General features: G+C 46.2%; 1 protein-coding gene across 1 annotated transcript; it reads right to left on the bottom strand.

Moving 5' to 3' along the window:
* Positions 1 to 6,366: 6,366 nt before the first annotated feature.
* AMER1 (APC membrane recruitment protein 1) lies at positions 6,367 to 9,579 on the bottom strand. Its single transcript, XM_029283101.1, has 2 exons — positions 6,829 to 9,579; positions 6,367 to 6,570 (listed from the first exon to the last, which is right to left on the bottom strand). Exons 1-2 carry the CDS (start codon positions 9,577 to 9,579, stop codon positions 6,367 to 6,369), a joined length of 2,955 nt encoding a protein of 984 aa, XP_029138934.1.
* Between the last annotated feature and the right edge of the window lie 16,745 nt (positions 9,580 to 26,324).

Genomic DNA, 26,324 nt, shown 5'->3' with positions numbered 1-26,324 from the left:
GAAAGGGGTTAATAAAGGCATTCCTCGACTTACAACAGTTTGTTTAGTGGCACTGAAAAATGGGACGTGACCATGGTTCACACTTACGACCGTTGTGGCATCCTTGTGTTCGCGTGATCAAAATTCAGATGCTTGGCATCTGATTCATACTTATGACCGTTGCAGTGTCCCGGGCATAAGTGTGATCCCCTTGTGTGACCTTCTGACAAGCAATATCATTGGGGAAGGTAGATTCACTTTACAACCGTGTTACTAATGTAACAACTGCAGTGATTCACTTAACAACTGTGGCAAGAAAGGTCGGGAAATGGGGCAAAATTCACTTAACAAATGTCTCACTTAGCAACAGACATTTTGGGCTCAATTGGGGTCGTAAGTCGAGGACTGCCTGTGACTTTCAGATGTGCAAGAGGCTGTTCATGTAACCTTACAAGAAAGGTACAACTAAGACTCACACTTGTGCTGCTTATCTGGGCTACCTCAAAGAGCTAACAGACGTTTGTTTTCCTACATGCACGGAGTACATTTTAATACAAGGGCACCATCGAAGATATGGCAGTTTCTCTTTAGCTGTCAGAATGAGATCTCCTTCTGTGTAACATATGATGCTATGCAAATTGCCATCATCATCTACTCCAGTGGTGGCGAAGCTATGGCACGCGTGCCAGAGGCGGCACTCAGAGCCCTTTCTGTGGGCACGCGAGCCATGACCCGAAGATGGCAACCATCCCTCTTCAACCAGCCATCCACTAACTCGCCGAGGTCCCACATGGCCAGATGTATCCCAGCACCCATGCGCTCACTGGCCTCTGTGTGTGTGGGCCGATGGTGTCAGGCAGCAGCCACCCTGGCCTCGCCTTGCCCTGTGACAAGGGCACCCCGCCCTGCCTCACCTTGCCTCACCTCACCCCGCAGGACGAGCCTCCTGCCCACTGCCCCACCTGCCAGAGACCCCCTGGATCTCCCCCAACTCTGCCCGGCCCCCACAGACGTCCCTCCCCACGAGCAACATCGAGATGATCACGCCCACCTTGTCCACACCCACCCAATCTGCCATGACCACCACAGCCACGCCCACCCAGTGGGCCACGCCCACCTGGCACCCGGCGATAAATAAGTGGGTTTTGGGTTGCAGTTTGGGCACTCGGTCTCTAAAAGGTTCGCCATCACTGATTTCTTGAGCCTTGAAAGTTATCAAGTCAAAAATGTCCAATCAAATTCAGTCAAGACTGCAAGACAGATCACAACATGAGACAAATCCGTTCCAGCTCTATCACTCTACCTTTCGTCACAATTCTGCCGACATTTCCTTGCGACAATTCACATTTCCCCCCCCAAAAGGCTACAACACCAAAATCCGAAACCCCCTTTAGAATGAGGTCAGATGCAAAGTCAAAGTATGGAGCACCCTAGTACATTATAAAATTGGTTTTCTTTAGGGGGGGAAGCATTTCTATAAATATTTACAACCTGAAGGCTAACAAATACATATCTGTAGACATTCTTATTAGTTTGAACACTTATGATAATATCCCTTTTCCCCAACCAAACAAACAACCAAACAAATTTAACAAATTCCACAAGATGTCTTTGGTGATGTATTTAAAAGGAAGAAAGAACTATGTGCACGCCACACCAAACCCAAAACACCTGAAAGCATCGATTAACGGACGAACACATTACAGTGAAGTTTACCCATCGTGTCGGCAGCATAATCGTTTGCAGCAATTGAAAACAAGAGGTCCCTTCAAGAGATCATGCCTCTCAATCCCACCCCACCCGATTTCAGAAGTCCCAGCTAGGCAACATTTTGGAGGCTCTTCAAGTTGAGGTGCTCCACCCCACTGTGGCCAGTTGGCTGCATTTGGCTTGGAATCACCCAGGCTTTTGGTCAGGGATATGGGATCTAAATATTGGCCAAAGGTCTTGTTGACCGAAAGCAACAGGGGACACTGCTCTATGTATCAAGACGGAAAGCCGTTCAGGAGGAAAGCCGTCTTAGATATTTTAAGATGAGTGGAGTTGACAAACAGGCTACCGTTGGGCCGAGTCGCGCCCTGCTCCGTGTGCCACCCAATGTCTGGAGGGAGGTTTCAGATCTTTTGAAGCAGATCTTCCCTTCCTCTCCCCCAGCTGGAATCCTGAGCAGAATTCCCCCCTTTGAAGGAGAGGGCAAATTGAAGGTAAGCAGCAAAGTCCCAAGACTAGAAGAGTCTGAGAAAATGGAGATCAGGTGGAAAAACTTGTTCCCAAACATTGGAGATGGGAAGGTAGGGCTTTCAAGGTGCCATTACATAATTTGTAAGTTCACTCCAACCCCCCACCCCCAAGAAAAATTAGCATGGCAGGGAGATCCCCCTGGAGGCTTTTAAGAAGAGACTGGACAGCCACTTGTCTGAAACGGTTTAGGCCAGTGGTGGCGAATCTATGGCACGCGTGCCAGAGGCGGCACTCGGAGACTTCTCTTTGGGCACATGCGCTGTTGCCCCAGCCCCACCTCCCCCTACGCCCCCCTCCTCACCAGCAGCCCCCCTGGAGGAGAGTCACCCCTGAGCGCGGCCCACCTGGAACAACACAGCCAAGGACATGGCAGTCGGGCAATGGGGACAAGGCTCCGCCCTCGTGGCCTGTCACATGCAATTGATGCTGCGGGGCGCGGGTGGAGGGCGTGGCTGCCATGGCACTGCTGGACCGCCTGGGCAATCTGCAGCAGGGCGTGGAAGCGGTGGGTGGTCCTGCAGGCGGATGGGGTGGAGCGAGGGTAGAGCAGGCAGGGAGGGGAGCGGGGGGGCAGTTTTGGGGCACTCGGTCTCTAAAAGGTTCGCCATCACTTGTTTAGGCTCTCCTGCTTGAGCAGGGGGTTGGACTAGAAGACCTCCAAGGTCCCTCCCAAGCCTGTTATTATTATTAAGAAGACTGGACTAGAATCTTTCTGCCCAATTTGCTTGCTTTCACCAAACACTGAAAGCCTGTCCTTTATTTTATTTTTATTCAACAGATTTCAGGACTTCAAGCTTTTCCCCTCTCCAGGTAGTCCTTGACTTACAACCATTTTTTTAGGGACCGTTCGAAGTTACGACAACACTGAAAAAAGTGACACGACCGTTTTTCCACACAACTGTGGCAGCATCCCCGTGATCAAAATTCAGATGCTTGACTCGTGTTTATGACGGTAGCAGTGCTCCGGGGTCATGTGATCCCCTTTTACGGCCTTCTGACGAGCAAAATCAATGGGGAAGCCGGATTCACTTAACAACCGTGTTACTGACTGCAGTGATTCACTTAACAACAGTGCAAGAAAGGTTGTAAAATGGGGCAAAACTCACTTAACAACTATCTTGCCTGGCAAGGGAAGTTTTGGGCTCAATCCTGGTCGTAAGTCAAGAACTACCTGCAGTAGCTTTGTCCCTATTTTATTTCCAGATTTCGGCTTTTCTCTCTCTAGGGACAGCTACTCCTAGTTGGGAAATCCTTGATTTACTACAAGTGGAAGCAGCCAAGAACCCAGTTTTCTTCTTTTCAAGAGCAGCATCCGGAAGAGGGCAGCGTCAAATATTTTAGAGGGAGAAATTAAATGCTATTAAATGATGCCCAAGCCTATCGTTTAAATTAAGCACAACGGTTTTGTTTTTCATTCCCACTGCTTTAAAAAGTAAAATTTCGCCACCCAAGCAGCCAAATGAAGAATGGATGGGATCACAGTTAGCTTCCCAACTTATTCATCATAATGCAGAAGCCGGACCCGTGCTTGCTCTGCCCGTGAGCTTTTGGAAAAAAAAAAAAAGTTTCGTCCATCTTTGTGCAAAAAGGATTCTGAAGAATTAGCACCAACCTTCCAGTCAGGCAGGGCTTTCGAAGTTTGTCTCAGTTGCGAATTCTGAACACCGCCAGGGGCAACCACGAAAAAGGGGTTGCATGGATGGTTAGAGATGACTCTCCCTGGAGTTCTCCTGCATAATATTTCTGCAAATATTGATAAAGGAGATCATTTGTAGCTCGGGGTTGAAATGAGGGGTTCTTGATGCTTTCTGAGCTTTTCTTGCAGACGTTTCATTACCCAAACTAGGTAACATCGTCAGTGTTACTCACCAATGATTTAGCACTGATGACGTTACCTAGTTTGGGCAATGAAACATCTGCAAGAAAACAATCAAGCTCAGAGAGCACCAAGGACTCCTCATTCCACAAATATCTTTACCGGGCATTCTTGAATCTATGTCTTTGGCAAAGAGACAGACTTGAAAGCTTTTGCCTCGTGTTACCTGTCCTGTGTGTGCACAGGGGGTACACAGCATCTGGATTTTCTACCAAACTAGCCAGTCTTATTTGGAAAGAGAAGGAACTTTTTCCTGGCTGGTTGAGCAAAAGGTTTACAAGCTTATATATATATATATATGAAAAAAAATACAATTGCACATTGGAATGTCACAATTCCCTAGACACACATCCTTCTTATGTGCAACTGGGACAAGTAGTGGTACAACTGATGGAGGCTTTATTTCCTAAGAAGCTTCTCTGCATCCAATATTACTATTAACCCTCCATTCTAGACAGCCTAGAAAATGGATTTCAACAAATATTCAGTCCGGCAGTACTTCGAATCTGATTCCAAAAATGATCTTCGAAGCGCACACACACACACACACACACGCGCACGCACACACACGCGCACGCACACACACACACACACACATACACACACACAGGCTGGATCTAACTCATTAAAGCAACTTCATCCTTTGTCTAGCTCAGATACAGCTTCCTTCTGCAATGGCCAGCTGATCCTGGAAAATGGCAGCACATCTTGAAAGAGCTATAGACAGGGTCCACAGACACACACACACACACACAGAGCCCAACACATACAAGCAAGCCAAGTCTCCTTTTTGGAATCAAATTGGAAGCACTGCACAGTTCTAAAATTTAACCATAATGAAAAAAAACCCAGGATTCTGTTACTTTAAATAAGGGCACAGGGGTTCCCCCCCCTCCCTCCGTTTAAAATATGCCCTTTCAGAAGTTACAAGACCTCCGCTGCATTGACATTACTTTGTTCCAGTATCAAGAAGTGTTTTTAATTTTTTAATTGTATGCAGGTCTTCTTAGAAGCAATATACCCCGAGTAAAATCCTCCCAGATTACAGATCGCAGAGCCTTTTTTTGACCCATTTCCCCTCTAATCACATCTTGCCCCAATTTAAGTAACAGCCAACTTCTTGCTATTTTGCCCAGCCCATCCACTGCGACCCTGATCTCCTAGTTGACAAGCGCCAGGTTGGTTACTTTTCTGCCTCCCGCCCCCTCAAGAAAACCACAGAAAGCCCAACTGAACTTGAGCAGCACTCTCTTAACGCAGAGTTTCCAAACCTGGCCCATTTCTAGGTATATGGACTTCCCAGAATTCCACAGCCAGCGTAGCCATTGCTGAGAATTCTGGGAGTTGAAATCCACTCGCCTTCAATGTGCCAAGCTTGGAAAAAACGCTGCTGTAACAAGTAAACGCACTTAAGATATGCTTCACGGGTGCAATCCTATACATCCCGAGGGCCTGTTGGCTCAAGGCTATCCTAGACCTTGCACCACTGGTCAAAGGCCACATTCTAACCATGATCTAGGCTAAGACCTGTTTGGGGAGGGGGATATGAAATGGGTGCTAAGCCTTTAGAAGGCTCAAGGCACTAATTCTGCCCCTTAACTTTCCTCCCAGCTAAAAAAAGAAAGAGAAAATTGGCCCCACCCCGTTCTGGAGAAGGTTCTGGAGACCATGAAAGGTAGGCTTGCCAGCACCCCTCTATTTTGCCCTGTTACTCTCTTGGAATAAAAAGCAGCTTAGCAGGTCGACTTCCAAGCACGCGTGCTCTCAAAAACTAGGAGTTAACCAGTTTCACCGTAAGCAAGCCTCTCGTTTTGGAAGGTTCCTCCCAAATATACCTTCTAACTTTGGCCACCTAGTCGGCTTTTGGAAATAATTTCTGCTCCTCTTCTCATGATGGGGCAACTGGACACGATCCAGGACTTTATTCCCATCTCCTCAACTTCTGAGACCGTCCCTGTTCTCTCCATATCATTCTGGGGAGCCACGGAAGTTCCCTCTACCCTCAAGCATGCCTGCGAAACATCAGCAGAACTTTTCACCCCAGTTCTCCCAGCTTCAAACCGAAGTCAACATTCTGCAGTATTTTTTCTGTATCCTCACAACCCACCGGAACCAAAGCCCATTCCAATCCAGCTTGAGCCCCATGCCCAGAAGCTACTTGGCTAATTAAGTTCATGGACTGACTAGCTGGCAGGAAGGGTCTCCCAAAGGCTCTGGATCTAGAGATTCCCCAATGTCCAGCCTTGCCCCTACAGGTGGTGGACTCAGCACTACTTGGTATGAAGCTGAGATGTTCCTTGAGCCACATCTCCAGGCTTACACGCTGACGACTTGTCAGGGGAACAAGGAAAATCAAAGCTCAAAGGCAGATCTCGGCCTTTCTCTCCCAAAGGGTGGACCCAAGCACGTTTTTTAGCCAGGTTGCCCCCACCAGGCCTCTGAGAAGTAGAGCCCTCTGGTGACATCACAGGGGCCTGCAGAAACAGAGTGGAGGGCCTGATCAATGGTCTCAATGCTGGAAGGACAGGATGATTGCTTCCATCTGCTGGAAGGTTCCTTCCAGCTGGTTCCTTGGTGGGATTCTGCCCCAGGCAGGCCAAAGGAGGAGCTGTGTCAGAGCGCTCCAATAACCCCCAAGGACCTTGAGAGGGAAGTATATTTGAACCAGCCTCTCCTGCTTTCGTTTCTGGCAAGGAAAATTCCTCCTTGCCGTAGGGTGCATTCAATCGTACGCCTTCTTCTCTTTCTCCCGGAGAATGTGGCGCCCCTTCCAGGCCAATGTCCAATCCAAGAGGACCGGGATCCTTTTTGGAACCGCTCCACAGCTCAAACGGCCTAAAACTGTTCTTGGATAGCTGCAAGCTGGCCAGCTCAAACTCCAGACTTTCGGTGTCCAGGGATCGGCTTCTCCTGCAGACGGACAGCGGCTCCAGCAGAGGTGGACTCAGCTCCTGAAGTCTGAGACGCCGAGGGAGGCTGGCAGCTCCCCAGTGGGAAGAGACCTGAGGGTACTCAGGAAACATTCGCTCATCACATTCAGCAAAGGAGGCTTTGGAGTCATAAGTATCCCGGAAAGCCTCGAAGGACGCGGACAGGTCCTCCTCCGTGTTCAGCTCCAGATGCTCCTCGCACTCCCCTTCCCCTTCCTGTTCCACATCGACGATGTCAAAAGTCACCATGGTGGGCAGGTCAGGAAAGTTCTGAGTGAAGTCAGAGCCTGAATCGGAGCTTCGAAGGCTTTCAGACAGGCTGGAGAAAAGAGTCCCGTTGCTGGTGAATTCCACCAAGGCTTGGGAGAAGTTGACCGCTGGTTCTGGTTCTTCGCTGCCTTCCTGGCAGGGCTCTTGAAAGTCAGCTCTGGGAGAGCAGCTGGGGTGGCCATGCGCTCTGTAAAGCGGGCAGGTCACAGAGTTTCCTGAAGCCAAAGCCTCGAACACCGGATGTTCACCGCTGGAGTCCAGCTCTGAGCTATTCTCCGATGGCTGAATAAGGCAACCACTGTGTTCTTTCGTGGTGGTGGTGCTGCTGCTATCACAGAGCTTTTCTGGACAGAGCTTCTTGTGGAAATTCTCTTTCCAGTCTTGGTTTTCCGCTAGCTTCTTTCCACCGCTTAGACCTTCATCCAAAGCACAAAAATTCATTTGCTCACAACCAAGGCAACTCGAGCTCTTCCCGACTAACCCGGTTGTTTGCATCTTACATTCAGACAGCTGCCCTGGACTCAGATGTTGGTCTCTTCTAAGCTCCTGGAGGTGTTTCAGGGCCGGGTCTCTATGCATCTCCCAAAAAAGCAGCTGTTTCTGGAGGGTGGCCAGCCTCTGCTCTTCCATCGCTTCACTTTTCTGATCCATCAGCCAGATCAAGTCCTTCTCATCGGGGAGAGCAAAGTCCAGGAACTGGTCAAATATCTTCGAAGGGGACACTTTCCCATCAAACCAGGATCCCTCCCCGTGAGACGGGCTCATCAATGCATCGTCAGGTTCGTAAAACTCATAAAGAGCATCCCCACTGTAGCTGTCCCTTGGAAGGCGGTCCTTTTTGATTTCATCTAAACCATCACCAGTTTCCTCTTCAGGACCTGGGGTGGTAGAATCATAGTAGCCCTCATCGCTATTGGGAGCGGACTCTTGTTGATCGCTGTGCGGTGTCAGAAGGTCCGTGTCATTCCTTGTTCCTTCAGGGTACAGATGAACGTCCTGCTCGGCATCCTTCATGCCCTGAAGGTCACCTTTGGTTATGAGCTCCGGCAGATGTGTTTCAGAGTCTGCATCCCCTTTGATGGCTCCTGCCCACATCTGCTGGAGGTACTCTTCTAAATCCTCCGGCAGGGCCATTTCCTCCCCTCCGCCTTGGTAGGTAACCAAACAGGAGGTCCTCTTGGCGGCCTCCCGGCTGCGTTCCGCAGAGGTGGAGCTCTCCGTGATGCTATCGATATCTGGTTCTGCAATTATATCCCCACAACCGGTGAAAGAGTCAAAGCTTTTAAGGGAGGTCACCTCCCCAAACATCAAGCTAAGTTGCTCCCCGGATGGTTCGCCAGGAGGGCTCTTCTGCAGGAACTCTGGTTCAAAAGCCTCAGGGAGGTCCCCGTAGGCAGAGTCAGCACAGGCGTCCTGCAGGTTTGGCTGCCCGTCTTGAGATCCTTCAGGACATGCAGGCCCTCTGGCTGCCTCGCCGACAGACCGAATGGGGCTTGAGGCCAGGCGGTCCATCTCTCCCGCCTCATTGTGGCTGGCTGCTATTGGAGGCACAGCATCGCCGGAGACATTCTCCCCACGTTCTGGTGTCACAGTCCCCCTCTGAAGACTCCCACCCAGCCCATTTCCACCTGGCTGTTCTTCGGCGACGGGGTCCCGGAGAGCCCACTCTTGCAGCTCCGTCTTCTCAGGCTCCGCAACTTTGTTCTTCCGATGTCGGCGAATGCTATTAAAAAGTCCCTTGAGCCCCTTTTTGGATCTCGGGAGGAACTTCTCTCCCGTCAGCTTCTTCTCAAAGCCTTCGGTGCTGCTGGACAGAAAGTTTGAGGGCTGGGCAAAGCCAACTCTGAGCTCGGCCCCCAAAACTGCGCTCTGGGAACTTGGCAGAAGCTGGGGAGGAGGGAAGTCTGGCCCTCCGTCCGAGGGGCTCCTGAGACACCCGGAAGCGGCCTCTTCGTGCGCCACGTCGCTGATGCCATCGTGGGTCTTGCTCTTGCTCAGACCCTTTTTGGAGGCTCCCTTGGCCTGGCTTTTATTCTTCCCCCCAAAAAAGCTGGGCAGGGTGCAGATGCTTCTCTTCCCCCCGAAGAACTTAAAGGCCGTCTTCTTCAGCTTGCTGGCGGGCGCCTGTTGCCGATTCAGCTCTGCCCCAGCGAAGGAAGCATCGCAGTGTTCGGAGAGGTGGCTGGCTGCCCCATTTTCCTCCTGGGACTCTTTTCCATCTTTGACCAAGAGGGACTTGGCCCCGGGATTCTCACCGATGCCGGCAGCTTCTACAGCGGCCATTCTGGCTTGCGTCGTTAAGTGAAGACCAATGATCTCATGGCTGCTTCCTCTTTCGTATCTTTTGACCGAAGCATCGTGACAATTCTGAAGAAAAAAAAAGGAAAAAGGAAAGGGAATGGGGAAGAAAAGAGAAAGAGCATCAAGACAATATACTGAAAAGTGGCGATTCTTTAGAACAGCGTTTCTCAACCGTGGCCCCTTTAAGACGCGTGGACTTCAACTCCCAGAGCTCCTCAGTTGGTGTTGCCGGCTGGGGAATGCTGGGAGTTGAAGTCCATGCGTCTTAAAGCAGCCAAGGTTGAGCACTACTGCTTTAGAAGATCCCGCAATGGTATGTTGGAATAACCTTGGGAGAACGGGCAAAGAAATGCAACTGGGAATGGTTACATAAAAGGCAGCTGAGCCCACTGGGGGGGGGGAATGTGGGTGGGGCAAGACTCAGAAGAGACCCTCGCTAGTTTTGGGGCTGCAAAGGGGACAGAGGGAGAGAAAAGTACTTTCAGATTTGTAAGATCGATAGACAGACAGAACCATGATTAGAATTCTATTTTATTCTAACTCTACATTAATAGAATCTGGTAAGTCTGACAGCACTCACTTTGCAACGATTCATCTAGTAACTATTCAAACTTACAACGGCACCGAAAAAAGTGACTTATGACCCCTTTTCACACTTACGACTCTTGCAGCATCCCCATAGTCACGTGATCAAAATTCGGATGCTTGGCCACTGGTTCACATTTATGGCGGTTGTGGTGTCCTGGGGTCATGTGATCACGTTTTGTGACCTTCTGATGAGCAAAGTCAATGGGGAAGCCAGCTTCACTTAACAACCGTGTCACTAAGTTAGCAACTGCAGTGGTCCACTTAACAACTGTGGCAAGCAAGGTCGTAAAATGGGGCAATACTCACTCAACAACTGTCTTGCTTAGCAACAGAAATTTTGGGTTCAGTTGTGGTTGTAAGTCAAGGACTACCTGTAGTTTTTCTCCCCACATTTACAGACGCACAGCTAGGGAGGGTCTTCTGAGTCTCTTCCCCATCCACGTTTCTACTGCAGGCTAAGGTACCTTCTATCTGACTGTTCCCTTTGCTGTCTCCCAAGGTCATTTCCACATACCATTTCAGATCCAGACCTTTCGACTGCATTCTAAGCAAGGAAAACTAGGGTCCCAGCACCAATTCTCCTGAGACCCCTAAATCTCTTAAGATATTCTCCAGAGGCAGATATCTACTTACACAAGTATATGGCAAACGTGGGGGGAAAGGAGTGGGTTCCAGATGTTAGCAAAAACATCTGGCACCTTAGGCTTCTTCATCAAACATCTCTAGGCCAGAAACAAGGTCCTCAAGATCCTATGGAGATTCTCAGCCATCCAGGCCATGGTTGTCCCAAAAGTGCTTTTTCAGGAGGCAACTGGACTTTCTTGTTTTTCTTTGAAGATGTTTCGCTTCTCATCCAAGATGCTTCTTCAGCTCTGACTACCCACCATCCAGTCAGAGCTGAAGAAGCTTCTTGGAGGAGAAGCAAAACGTCTTCAAAGAAAAACAAGAAAGTCCAGTTGCCTCCTGAAAAAGCACCTTTGGGTCCTCAAGATCCTGTTCACTTTATCGACTTATTGGCCAAAGCCTCTTTAGAGAAACTTTTGTTCAGCAGGAGAAAGTTGAAAATTGCTTTATATTATCCCTGGAGCCAAACTGGAAGTGGCAGCCCAACGTCTCTCTGTCTATAGTTACAATGGAAGGACTTTGCCTGTAGTTAAAATGAGAAAAATCTGGGAACTCGTTCAAATCTTTCCAGCCCATAGCTTGGGGGGGGGGAGAGGGGAATTCCCCCTCAACTGACCCTTAAGCCATAATTGCCTAACTTAAATCATGGTGTTTGGCAAAGACTCACTGGCACTAACTTCAAAGTCAGGTAGTAACTTCAGCCCTTGCAATCAAGATTTAACTAAAGAATTATTAACCTTCTCAAGGCCGAGGGATCTCCCAGAAGAGTTTTTTGGAGAGAATTCCTTTATGTAAGCACCATGGAGGACACCGGCTGCTATGAAACAAAGATTAGAGCCTCGTTCAAAAGAAGCTCAGCTGAATCTACGTGATAATTCTGCCTTAATCTGTCCAGCTTCAGCCAAGCGGCTGTTGGTTGATAGACCCTCTTTTAATCCCTGGAAATCACTAAAAATATGTCTGAAAAGCATAGCCATTCTGCTCTCCTTCCAGCCCACTGAATAGAACAGCTAGCTCTGTCTACCAGCCCAGATGATGCGTTGCCATACAACTAATTCTTAATAAATCACCAATTTACAGAATATACGATCAAATAGCTGCCCAGAAGCAGAATCCAACCTGAACAAGTGGAGACTTCCTACAATCCAAGGGTCTTGATTCTTCCTTCCTGCATGGAAGAGCCCCACTCAAGCCAGCCTGCCCAGAACTTAATGGACCATGCTGGGCCACCTCTGAAGGTATCTACTACGGATTGACATTTGCCTACATCGCACATTATTCAGTTCCTCTCCTGAACACACCTGGCTGGCCTGCCAAGCAGAGGAATTTTGCCTTTGTTTCCCCGATTAGAAAGTATGAGATTGCCAGAAACTGGGAAGAGGAGTCTATAGAATTAAAGGGCTACACCTCTTTCTCTCTTCAAGCCATTCTAGCCAGAAATGTGGTCATGTTCTAATCTTCTCCCATTTGCATGACTACTTATCTAACCTACTGCTTGGATTTCCCTGGCATTAGCCACAACACTGAAATTTGGGACCTGCTAATCTTGCTAATCAATACTTACTTTTCCCTTGTTTTTATTCAAATTACTATTATTATTATTATATTATTATTATTATTATTATTAATAATAATAATAATAATACAGATATCCATCCTGCGACAATATCTGTAATACCATCTAACACAGTGGTTCTCAACCTGTGGGTCGGGACCCCATTTGGGGTCGATCGACCATTTCATGGGGGTCGCCAAGCAAGGCTGTCCGCCATTTTTTTTGTCCGCCATTTTTTTCCCCCTTTTCCGGTGGGTGCCTTACCTCCCTTGGGCTGGGCCAGCTGGTGGTCGGCCTGCTCCGTCTCTGCCGCTTGCCAGCTACACCTCGGCCAGCGCAGGGGGCGGAACCACACATGCGCGGCACTCCCGGGCAGGGAAAGTCCTCGACTTACGACCGGTTGGGTAGTCCTCGACTTACGACCGGTTTAGTCCTCGACTTACGACCGGTTGGGGTCGCAGCATTAAAAAGGTTGAGAACCACTGATCTAACAGATGTGATAAGGACTCAATAGGTAGACAAAATGCCAAATCCAGTCTGAACATCTGGCTGATTGTGCGATGATCCATCATCATCATCATCATCATCATAATAATAATAATAATAATAATAATAATAATAATAATAATAATAATAATAATAATAATAATAATGATGATGCGATGATCCATAATAATAATAATAATAATAATAATAATAATAATAATAATGATGTTGGAAGGGACCTTGGAGGTCATCTAGTCCAACCCGTAAGTTGTGGCCGTAAGTAAAGGACTTCCTGTACATTAGCATAGAACAGAACAGAACAGAATAGTTGGAAGGGACCTTGGAGGTCTTCTAGTCCAACCCCCTGCTCAGGCAGGAAACCCTACACCATTTCGGACAAATGGCTGTCCAGTCTCTTCTTAAAAACTTCCAGTGTTGGAGCATTCACCACTTCTGGAGGCAGGTTGTTCCACTGGTTAATTGTTCTAACTGTCAGGAAGTTTCTCCTTAGTTCTAGGTTGCTTCTCTCCTTGATCAGTTTCCATCCGTTGCTTCTTGTCCTGCCTTCAGGCGCTTTGGAGAAGAGCTTGACTCCCTCTTCTTTGTGGCAGCCCCTGAGATACTGGAACACTGCTATCATGCCCCCCCTCGTCCTTCTCTTCATTAAACTAGACATTCCCAATTCCAGCAACCGTTCCTTATATGTTTTAGCCGCCAGTCCCCTAAACATCTTTGTTGCTCTTCTCTGCATTCTTTCTAGAGACTCAACATCTTTTTTACATCCTGGTGACCAAAACTGGATGAATGGGACATCCTAACATCAACCAGGATCTGATGATGATCCCTACCCATTATTTCAATCCTCCCCTATAGCCAGATCTCTCCATCTCAGGCCTTGACACTCTACAACAATATTTCTCAACCTTGGCAATATTAAGATGGGTGGACTTCAACTCCCAGAATTCCCCAGCTAGAATGTTTTGGGGATTGATGGCCAAACAGTTGGGGGGGAAAAACACGGAATTTTGTTTTTATACATGACAACTGCAGAGAGATTGTTATATGCTCAAAAATGAACAGCTTTGGCACTACCTACAATGGAGCAATAGTTGCTAAATAAGATGGAAGTTGCAGAGAAGGAGAAATTAATATCTGTGATTGATGAAAAGTTAACATTTACATTTACAGCTGACCGGAAACCTTTTATGGACTTTTTGCATGAAACCGGGAGACGGTGCGTTCAAGTCCGGCTTTAGCCATAAAAGCCAGCTGGGTGACCTTGGGCCAGTCCATCTCTCAGCCCAACTCAAATCACAGGTTTGTCGTTGTGGGGAAAGTAGGAGGAGGAAGGAGCATTAGATATGTTCACCTTGAGTTGTTTATGAAAATAATAAGCCTGTTCTCCAAAGCACCAGAAGGCAGAATGGAAAGTTGGAAATTAGATATTCTTAAATAAAAGTGATTGTATTCATGAAACACAGCACTGGTATAACTGGAAAAACCAGAATGTCCCGATTGAAACCAACAAGGTCTTGAAGTATCTAGGAATTTATTTCAGTCTTCCTAAAGATATCAAATTCACAGCCTTTTAGTGAAAAGACCACTAAGAAGACAATCAAATCTGCCAGCCCAAAGAATTAAAATTCCATAAAAGCAGTAACTGAACTATAAAAAGCCAAGAGGATTAGCCTGCTGTTGACCAACAGTTTCAAAGCGGCCTCCACATTAACAGCAAGCAGTTCAAATGTCTGTTACCTTCCTACCTCTCCAGCAGTAAATAGGTTTCTCTGGAGTGCAGCTACACTAGAGGCAAATACGAGAATCCACTGGGCAAAATATTGGCTGAAACAAGCTTTTGAGGGCGAGTCCTGAGCCTAGCTCATCATGGCTGAAAAAAATCCTTTCACTTGGAAGAAAAAACAACAATGGAGGGGCTTATGCTAGGCTGAGATAAAGCTATGGCTGAGATTAAACAGAGTATTTGATTTAGATTCGCAAAACAATGAGGGCTAAGGCATCACTCCACCCCTGTGGTGCCTTTTATCAGTCCTCTTTATGTTATCCACAACTAGCTTTATCTTTGGGAAAAGTGGTTCTAGGTTTCAAGATCACTTGAAGTGATGATAGCACAGCTTTATACTGCACTGTTGAGACCACACTTGGAATGCTGTGTCAAATTCTAGATACCACTGTACAAAAAAAGATGTCTAGAAAGATTGCAGGGAAGAAGAACAAAGATGATTAAGGGGCCAGAGGCTAAACAATTATGGGAATTGGGTATATCTAGTCTAATGAAGGGAAGGACTAGGAGTGACCTGATTAGCAATATTATTATTTATTTTTATTATTTTATTAAATATATTGACCATCCATCTTACCACACAGTAACTTTGGGCAGTTTACAACATTAAAAAGATAAAGGTTTACAAAATCTGTACACAATAGGAACGAAATGATAAAAATTATAAATACACAATCCTAACTAAAAGATGGGGAAGGAAGGAATAGGATGAGGGGAGGAGGGGGGATCTTTTATTAGTCTGTCAATCATCCCCATTGGAGCCCCCAGCCTAATATTTGAGGGGCTGTCACAGAGAGGTGGTGGTGGGGGGTGTCAACCTATTTTCCAAAGCATTGTGTGCATTGTTGGTGTGGATAGAGGTGCTTTCATCTTGCATCATTATCCTGCTGCAGGTCAAAAGATAAGGTTTATAAGTTTATAAAAGGAGATTTACAATTCAAGGCGGCAAAAATACAGAACACACCTTCCTCCCATTTTCCCTACAACAACACAATTCACTAATACTATTCACTAATCAAGGAGCAAAGCAACCTAGAACTAAGGAGAAATTTCCTAACAGGGAGGACAATTAACCAGTGGAACAGCTTGCCTTTAAAAATTGTGGGTGCTTCATCACTGGAGATTTTAAAGGAGAGACTGGACAGTCTTGGACCGGACAGCATTGAGCAGCGGGTTGGACTAGAGCAGGGCTTTTCAACCTTTTCACCCATTGTGCCACTTTTAGGATATGGCAATATCCGAGTACCAACAGTCGCCTAGCAAGGTGTCAAAAACTTGATGACCCCCCCCAAAATAAAAAAAATGATGAAGTACAGGTAGTCCTCGACTTATAACAGTTCGCTTAGTGACTGTTCGAAGTTACAATGGCACTGAAAAAAGTGCCCCCCAAGCCACAGCCCAGCAAGACACCTGCCTGCCCGCCCAGCGGCACTCTTCCTCCTGTCCGAGGTTTTCATTGTTGTGAGCATTTCTGTTGAGGATTGGCAGCAGGGGTGGGGTGGGGGGTGTTTGGTTTTTATTCCCCCCGTCTGCTGGGTGGTTGCAGCAGGTTTTGGTCACTTCACATGACCCTGGGACACTGTGACTGTCATAAATATGAATCAGTTGCCAAGCCTCTGAATGTAAATCACAAGACCCTGGAGATGCTGCAACACTCCAGCTGATTGGCGCTTCTTCTGGGCTCAGCAGAAGCGCCAGGATCAGTGCTGCTTTCCAGCTGATCGGCGCTTCTTCTGGGCTCAGCAGAAGCACCAGGATCAGCGCAGAGCTCCAGATGGAGCCTGGCGCTGATCCTGGCGCTTCCGCTGAGCCCTGACAGCCCTGCAGCTCCAGCCGTCTCTCGCTCAGGCTTGTGCGGTGCTGCCACCAGTTCAGCTCATTCCCCTCCCCCGCTACCACTTTTCTAGGATGGTCGCGTACCACCTGCCAGGTGCCAATGTACCACAGGTGGTACCCGTACCACTGGTTGAAAAGCCCTGGACTAGGAGACCTCCAAGGTCCCTTGATGTCTACAGAGATTCTCAGTCATCCAGGTCCTAGTTGTCCCAAAGATGCTTTTTCAACTGGACTTCCTTGTTTTTCTTTGAAGATGTTTCGTTTCTCATCCAAGAAGCTTTTTCCGTTCTAAGGTCCCTTCCAACTCTGTGATTCTATTTTATTTCTATTGTAAAAGGAGTCAGAAGTCACTTTTTATGTAACTTTCTTTCCTTTTATATATTTTTTATTTTACTGACCTTTTATTTCCTATTTTTCTTTCTCTTCTCTCCTCTTTACTATTTCCTTTCTTGATCATTAGCTTTTTTTGGTTAGGTTTTTATTTTATTTTAATAAAGCTGGTCAAAGAAACTGTGCTTTTCCCTAGAAACCTTAGGAAAGTTGAAAATTTTAAAAATGCAATTTTTACTACGATTATTTCTACAATTATTACCTCTTTATTTTCTGCTCTTTTGCTTTTTATAGTCATTTCTTATGCCACTCTTATTCATTTAATCTTTTAAAACTTTTTTTCTCTTTGGCTTATGATGGTCAACTAAATAAATAAAATAAATAAGGTTTCATCATATCATATATAAAGGCCTTTGTATTTCCCCTCAGCACTGTAAGAATATCTCTAAAATGTTTTGGGCTCTGTATTACGTTGCAGCTGTTTTGTGTCATGTTGCTTTTAATCTTGTTCTTGATTTCACTGTGTTGTCTTTATTATTGTACAGTTTAGTTTTATTACGCCGTGTTATAATTGTTATATTGCTTTGGATTTATGTTTTTCATTTATCCGTACACAAAACCCATGGCACTCTACTTGATACTTTAAAAGCACAATATATCAACTGCAGGGTGTAAATAACTCAGTAAAGATTAAAAAGTTATAAACTGAAAATATATGTGATCTAAAATGCACTCAGATTTGCAGTCCAATGCAAAATTAATCAGAATGAGAAACTTTAATGAAACCAATGGGTTGAGTATGTGTGTGTGTTTGTATCTATGTATCTATATTTATATTTATATTTATCTGTCTCTGTGTATAAATTTTTTATTAAAAGTTTTGAGAATAAGAATGTCTACGAACTACATTAGAGCAGAGGAAGTGAAAAAGAAAGAAATAACAGGAAAAACTAAAATTGCAATAAGAGAATAGGGAAAAAAAGAACAAAATATAAGGGCATAAAGCAGTAGCTTCTGATATTCTTCACAGCAGTTAAAAGTACAATTACATTTTAACTTCTCTCTCTATAGTTACAGCCTGACTCTCTTCTTTCTATAATCTGCATCCTGCCTAATCATCAAAGCCACGGATCACAAGTGCATTTGTTCTCATTTTTGCACACAACGTCCATAATGGGCTTCCAGTCAGCAATATTGTCTTTTCTCTAAACAAAGAAGTCAGTTTATCCTTCTGTCAGTTTCATTCTGTCAATTTCACCAACTATTCCTCCGTGGTGGACAGCCTAAATCTTTCCATATTTCCACCATCTCCCCAAAGGGATTGGAGAGATTAGCTCCCATGGTCTTCTTTTCCCCCCAACAGTTTATCCAACAATCCCAAAAGTCAAAATTCTGGCTTCAATAAACTTCTCTTTTGAATGAAGATGTATGTAACCACTACAACTCTGCAAATTTTGAAGCCTTGGGCAGACCGTCCTTCATTCACCTTGTCTGCTGTAACAAATAGCTGATCGTTGTTCAATCAATCAATCAATCAATCAATCAATCAATCAATCAATCAGTCAATCAGAATAGAACTGGAAGGGATCTTGGAAGGGACCTTCTAGTCCAACCCCTCTCTAAGCAGGAGACCCCATTCCGGATAAATGGCTGTCCAATATTTTCTTGAAAATGTCCAGTGATGGAGCACCCACAACGTCTGGTGGCAAGCCATTCCACTGGTTAATTTTTCTATTTATTAGCAGTCCTCGACATACAACCACAACTGAGCCCAAAATTTCTGTTGCTAAGCAAGGCAGTTGTTTAAATGAGTTCATATATGACCTTTTCTGCCACAGTTTTTAAACAAATCACTGCAGTTGTTAAGTGACTCATGCAGTCATTAAGTGAATCTGGCTTCCCCCCATTGACTTTGCTTGTCGGAAGCCAGCTAGAAAGGCTACAAGTGGTGATCACATGACCCCGGGATCCTGCAACCGTCATACATATGAACCAGTTGCCAAGTGCCTAAATTTTGATCACGTGACTCTGGGATGCTGCCACAGTCATAAGTGTGGGAAACAAATCATATATGTCACTTTTTTCAGTCCTGGTTTCATGCCGGTCACTAAATGAATGGCTGTTAAGTCAAGGTCTATTTCCACACCACCCAGGGTCGCTTCTGTAAGACAGGCAGCGATATAAATGTAATAAATAAAAATAGATAAATAAAAATACACACGCGTGTCTCCAAAATCGCTCATCAATCGTGGATAATTTCTCAGCTTCTCTGCATACATTCCAGCCTCAGTTTAACAAACAATGATTGCACTGTGGGTTGTATTTAACTGACATTTGACCCTTCTGTTTACATTCTTCTGGCTTGGCACGCATGAATATGTTGCCTCTGCCAACTGCGGACAGAATCCCACACAGCTGATCCTGGGTATGCAAGTCCATGACAGATCACACCACAATAAATTGGTGAACAACAAATTAATTCATGAACAAGGAGCTATTGTGATTTGTTATTTCTGTGTGTGCCGGTGTCTGATTGTCCCAGTTTATCACCAGAAAGCACAAAAGACAACAAAATCTGGTTGAACAAATGTAGTCTCTGATCTTAACACACTCGTGTTACATGGGAAAAAAATTCCAGAAATATCATGATGTTTTGCAATGGCTCACCCATAAGGGATGTGGCAACAAGATCAGGATTGGGACGTTGGCACTTCAGGTAATCCTCAATTTACGACCACAATTTCTGTTGCTAAGGGAGACATTTGTTAAGTGAAGTTTGCTCCATTTAAACAACCCTTCTTGCCATATTTGTTAAGTGAATCCCTGCAAGGGTTAAGTCAGTAACAAGGTCGTTGTGAATCTGGTTTAACCATTGACTCTGTTGTCAGAAGGGCGCAGAAGAGGATCCCATGATCCGGGACACTGCAACTGTCATCAATACGAGTCATTTGCCAAGTTTCTGAATTTTAATCACATTATGGGGACGTTGCAACGGTTGTAAATGTGAGAAATGGTCACAGGTCACTTTTTTCAGTGCTGTTGTGATTTTGAATGGTCACTAAATGAACTGTTGAAAGTCAAAGGCTACCTGTAGCAGGACAGGAAACACTTGTCAGCCAAAGCAGGGCATGTATTAATTCCATGAAAATAGACGGATCTACACATTGCATGCTTAAAAAAATGTACAAGGAGGTAGAAAGGACGAGGTGTTGCATTCAACAGAGATATCAAAGAATTGTGGTGTCAGAAAATCGCTCGAATTAAAGAACAAAGCAGTGCTTCACTTACAACCATTTAGTGACCATTTGAATTGGCAATGAATAAAGTGACTTAACAACTGGTCCTCACACTTATATCCTCATGGTCATGTGATCAAAAGTCAGGCACTTGGCAACTGGCATTTGGAGAAGCCACAATAACAGGCTACAACGGGTTTTTCAATGGGAATATGACTTGACGAGGCCAGGGCAAAACTGACATCTGATTTCTTCTACTGCATTTTTTTCAACTGACCTAAAAGAGTTACTCTCCTAGGTGATTAACAGAGTTGTGAAGTTGAAAAGTTTCTAACTTGTGGGATCTGAAACATCCCATCGCTGCAATCCACAAAGAAATCCATACACACAAATGCACTTCCCAAAAGGAAGCATTTACATAGCTTCACTCAGGCCTTGCTGTTCAGCCTCCTCTGCCACGTCCAGTATTATAATAACAACAACAACAACAATAATAGAGTTGGAAGGCACCTTGGAAGTCTTCTAGTCCAACCCCCTGCTCAAGCAGGAGACCCTATACAGGGGTAAGCAGCCTTGGCTCTTTTATGACTTGTGGACTTCAACTCCCAGAATTCCTGAGCCATCCATGGCTCAGCTTGGAAACCTCTCCCTTTCCCCTCAGCATGGCTGGCTCAGGAATTCTGGGAGTTGAAGTCCACGAGTCATAAAAGAGCCAAGGTGGCCTACCCCTGGCCTATACCATTTCAGACAAATGGTTGTCCAGTCTCTTCTTGAAAACTTCCAGTGTTGGAGCACTCACAACTTCTGGAGGCAGGTTGTTTAGTCCTCAACTTACAACCATTCATTTAGCGACTGTTCTAAGTCCAACAGTGCTGAAAAAAGCGACTTATGACCAGTTCTCACACTTATGACCCTCACAGCATCCCCACGGTCACGTGATCAAAATTCAGGGTGCTTGGCAACCGGAGCGTGTTTATCTTTCATACTTCTTAACCGCCCATTTCCCTCAGAGAGTGGCTCTTCGCGGCGTTTATGGCGGTTGCAGCGTCCCAGGGTCATGTGATCACCATTTGCGACCTTCCCAGCCAGATTCTGACAAACAAAGTAAATGAAGGCCGATTCGTTTAACGACTGCATGATTCATTTAACAACTGCAGTGATTCACTTAACAACCGTAGCAAAGAAAAGGTTGTAAAATTGAACGTAACTCGCTAGCAATCTCATTGCTTAGCAACAGAAATGTTGGTCGTACGTTGAGGACTATCTCTAGCTTTAATATTTTTTAAAACAATAGAAACTTCATGCAGATAGAGCCACTGCCTTAGCCAAACAGAAAAACCTGTCCAAACTCTCTGGACGGCTGGCCTGGTCAGTCTCTCTACTCCACCCCCGAGCAGCAGGACAAGGTGACCCCCAGCATCGTCCAGGAGACCCTCTCAAAACCAGCACTGAGAAACAGATCCTGACTGGGGGTGGCTCCCCAAAGCCCCTTCCCAGCTCTGATCAGCAACCTCTTCTTTTTAAAAAAATAATAATATTTTTCTGCCATGTTATAAATGAAAGAATACACCCTATTATTTCAACCCAGATTTCAAGATAACCCTATTTAGGTCCTCAAGAGTTGAAATGAAGGACATTTTATTATTTAGAAAGCTGAAAGTGTCGAAAAGGAGGAGGAAAAAATAAACGTTCTATCAAGGTCAAAGACTTTTTAAGATGTCAATATTGCAAGCCTAATTTTTTTTTAACTTTTCAACCAAAATTGAGGACCACATAAAAAAAAAGTCTGCTATATTTCGTATCAAACTAGCAGTTAATGTGACAATCATTTTGGTTGTAAATGGATTAGTTAATATTAAGATCTCCCTTATATTAGTAGTGTAGGTAGATGATGGATAGATGGATGGATGGATGAATGGATGGATAATATTAGATAGAAGATATTAGATAAGATAATATTAGACAGACAGACAGACAGATAGAGATAGGTAGGTAGGTAGGTAGATAGATAGGATAATATTATAGATAGACAGACAGACAGACAGACAGACAGACAGACAGAGATAGATAGATAGATAGATAGATAGATAGATAGATAGATAGATAGATAGATAGATAGATAGATAGATAGATAGATAGATAGATACATAGATAGATACATAGATAGATACATAGATAGATACATAGACAGACAGACAGACAGACAGACAGACAGAGTTAAATGGGTTAAAAGAGAGAGAAACAAAATATAGACAATGCAAATTTGCAGGAGCTGTATAAGGGACGCCCCCTCGACAATGGCAAGCCAAGGTGAATCCGAACAGGTGAATCGCTGAACTTGACGTTTGCAGAACGACCTTCCGGGCTCACGCGCGCGTGCACACAAACACTCTCACTCTCTTTCACACACACACACACACACGTGCACCTTCCGCCCCGTAAAACTGCACCTGCAGCCCGGCCCCTCATTAAAGCGGGGGTGGGGGAGCCTCCCGCAGACTAGCCCGACACCCCCCCAGCCCCTCTCCTCACCGCTCAGGCCCCCACCCACCCACCCACCCACGCCTGGAGCCGCCCCGGCGCCGGCAAACGCGCCTGGCCTGCAGAGAAGCTGGGCAGCGGCCGGGCGGGCGGGAGACATACCGGGAGGAGGGGGGGGTGCCGGCAATTCTGCCCCCGTCCCAGCGGAGAGGAGGAGGAGGAGGAGGAGGAAGCCGCCCAGATCTCCCCCTCCCTCCCCTGCCCGCCCCGCCGAGGTTTCGCAAAAGCCACGCAGGCCCGCGCCCTTCCCGCACCCGCAGAGCCGCCGGGAGGCGACACAAAAGGCGAGGGACGCGTGCACACGACCAGCCGGGCCAGACCCGCGCCTTGCGAGAGCCGGCGGGGGGGGGAGGTTGGGAGGGGGGCTGACCGGGCAAGCGTGGGTGGGGGCCGGGGAGGGAGGGGGTGGAAGGCGGCGCCGGAGCCACTCACCGCCGCTGCCCGAGCTCCGCCGGGGCGCGAGACGGCGCGCCGGGAAGGAAGTTGCCCGCTGCCGCCGCCGCCGCCGCCTCGCGGCTCCCCCCCAACCGGCGCCCAGGAGCGGCGTGGGCGGGGCCGGGGGCGGGGCCGCGGGTCCCCTCCTCCTCCTCCTCCTCCCAGCCCAAGACGTGGCCGGGTGACAGGCAGGCCGGGCTGGCCAATAGGGAGGCGGGTGGGAGGGTCTCCGCCGCCCCGCCTCCCCTGGTCAACTTTCCCGGGAAGGCAGGCGCGGCTGGGACGGATGGACGGACGGGCGCCTCCCTTTCTTCGCCTCGCCCGCCCCCCCCCCGTCCCGGAGCCCCGCGAGGGTCCCTTGGAGCTGCCCCGGGAGCCTCCTGCCCTGCGGCTCTTGGGTCGCGGCGGCTGGGCTGGCGCCGGAGTCCTCCCTGCAGGGCCGGTGGCGTTTTCAGGTGGCCGCGAGTTCCGAAGGATTCGAGAGTTTGGTGGGAAGGGTCCCCGGGCTGGGGGTTTGGGGAGCCCAACCCAAATGGACGGGACGGAGGCCGACCCCGACCCGGATGAACGACTCCAAATTGGAAGCACAAGGAAAAGTACGCAAAAGCAACATATCGCGAGTGTGTGTGTGTGTGTGTGTGTGTGTGTATGTCTTACAAACACAAACCGGACCTTTGCCAGCCTTAAATGGGGGGCAACTCCCACCTCCCCTTGACAAACGATGCAACAGATTTTGAGGCTAGTTGGATTGCCATTTTTGTTACTGTACAGGTAGTCCTCGACGTAACGACCGCAATGGAGCCCAATGTTTCAGTTGCTATGCGAGACAGTTGTTAAGTACGTTTTGGAATGAATCGCTGTAGTTAATAACATGATTATTACCTACTAGCTGCACCCGGCCACGCGTTGCTGTGGCTCAGTCTGGTTAAATGGAAAAGAAAGAAAAGAGAAAGCGCACGTTTCTAATATGTTTAATTTCACAATGCTTGTGGGTATACAATATTTTTTTGTTGTTCCATTGTCTGTGCATCAATTCCAACGCAATGTCACACGAAATAATTAAATCAAAATGAAAATAAATCGAAATCTATGAAAATTCAATTTAACAATGCGATCGGAAACGTTGAAATGGAATCGTAAAATTGGAAATTTGGAAATCGTAAATGGATCGTAAGTCGGAAACATTGAAATGGAATGGTAAAATCGTAGCGTGTGTTGCTTTTACGTCCAACAGATGGTGCTGTTTTTTTTAAAAAAAACATGTTTTTACCTGTCACAGGTGTGACATCTATATAATATAGATATATAAAAACACGCGCGTATTCGAATGCAATGTTGTGTCAAAATTTCAAAGCAATCGGTGAAGACCTTTCGGAGATTTAAGGTTTTGAACAAACGAACATTTACATTTTTATTTATATAGATATAGATATCTGGCTTCCCCACTGACTTTGCAGAAGGTCGCAAAAGGGGGTCACCTGACCCTGGAACACTGCAACCGTCATAAATACATGCCAGTTGCCTAGCGTCTCATTTTGATCACCTGACCCTGGGGCTAGCAATAGCACTTACACTTATATACCGCTTTACAGCCCTCTCTAAGAGGTTTACAGAGTCAGCATAGTGGCTCCCCCAACGATCTGAGTCCTCATTTTGCCGACCTCGGAAGGATGGAAGGCTGAGTCAAGCTTGAGCCGGTGAAACTCGAACTGATGAACTGTTGGCTGGCAGCAGGTACCAGAATTAGCCCGCAGTACTGCATTCTAACCAGATATGCTAGAATTATCTATGAAAAATAGTCCCTTTTTTCCAGTGCCATTGTCACTAAATGTCAGATCCCCAAATCCTTCTTGTCTTCCTTGCATATATACTCTTGTTTTGGGGCCTGCCTGCCATTCTGCTGGGCGGAGGGGAGATATTTACTTTCGCTTGGGATAACTTTCCCTTTCTACCTTTCCCTCTCCTGCCTCCATCCCCTTGAGAAAGGAATGTGTCTCCTTTATCAGAAAGATGCTTGCAGAGAAACAAAAGCTGGAGAAGACCTTGAGATGTACGCCAACCGTGCCAGTTACCCGCACATCGTGCCACCTGTGGATTGGCTGGATTTCAAATGGACAGTATGACTGTGGTGGAAGGAAGAATGTTGCTGGTTTAATTCTATTGTTCAAGCGGGATTTCCCCCAGATCTCGCCTTGACTTCCCTACTGTCACTAACCCTTAATAAAAGTTTCCTTTTGAGACAATGCCTGTTTCAAGAGTTCTGCTGTCTTGGGTGGTTAGCTGAGGTGGGTCCTTAACACTAAATGAATGGGTGTAAGTTGAGGATTACCTGTATGGCCGTTCTGGTATTTTTATTTATGTTACTGTATTTGTATTTTCTTTTTATGTTTGATTACCTTACTGTATTTTTATGTTTATTTTTACTTATTGTACTATGTATTTTCTTCTTGTGTTTATGTTTATCTGACTTTTATTTATATTTTCTTCTTAATGTTTATTTTTATTTCTGTTACTGTATTTGTATTTTCCTTTTCAGGTTGTAAGCTGCCCAGAGTCCCAGGAAGTAGAACAGCTCCAAAACTGAGTTGAGTAATGAATAAATAAATTAAAATCTGGACCCATGAGCCCAATCACAAAACCAGCAAAACTTATCTAATTTTGCTAGCAAAATTTAGAACAAAACAATCCTCCCTACTAACTTGATCAGTGGCAATTCCCAATCTTGGTCTGCTTTATTCAATACTTAGGATAGATAGAAACTTGATTAAGGCCATCAATCAAATTAGTTTTAAGGATCTCAAGGGAATTCATGCTACTGCACGGTTTGTTTTCTCAGCTTGTAAAACTGGCACCTTGTGGAGAGCTGAACAGTGCGACAATTATTGTCCCTTTTTAACCTTGAATGCCATTTTATTTTGCATGTTCCATTTTGTGTGTTGTGTTTTGTAGGTTTTATTTAATGAATCTTATTTAGACTGACCTGTAATAGAAAAAAAATTGATTTGATCTGAGCAAGGAAATGGCCTTTGATTCCCGGAGGCCTAAACGATTTATCCTTCATCTAGTTACTGATCATCACAAAATGTACAAGCAATGTAGAAGAAAGATATCAAGGAATAACGTCTTTAGTGGAGAGGTGTGTTCACACAACTTGCTAAACCACAGTGTACAGCAGTGGTTCTCAACCTTTTTAATGCCGCGACCCCAACCGGTCGTAAGTCGAGGATTAACCGGTCATAAGTCGAGGACTTTCCCTGCCCGGGAGCGCCACGCATGCATGGTTCCGCCCCCTGCG

This window comes from Protobothrops mucrosquamatus, unplaced genomic scaffold (genome assembly GCF_001527695.2).
Source record: "Protobothrops mucrosquamatus isolate PMUCROS unplaced genomic scaffold, P.Mucros_1.0 scaffold19, whole genome shotgun sequence".
Classification (NCBI taxonomy): domain Eukaryota; kingdom Metazoa; phylum Chordata; class Lepidosauria; order Squamata; family Viperidae; genus Protobothrops; species Protobothrops mucrosquamatus.
The sequence above is the reverse complement of the archived record's forward strand: the minus strand, read 5'-3'. Positions and strand labels throughout refer to the sequence as shown.

Excerpts from the sequence above, each read along its gene's own strand:
- AMER1 (XM_029283101.1), bottom strand. The coding sequence starts at position 9,579 with ATGGCCGCTGTAGAAGCTGCCGGCATCGGTGAGAATCCCGGGGCCAAG. Across the intron at positions 6,571-6,828 it reads CGGGAGAAAGAGAAGAAGGC|GCCCCTGTGATGTCACCAGA; the intron begins GTACGATTGAAT and ends CTGTTTCTGCAG.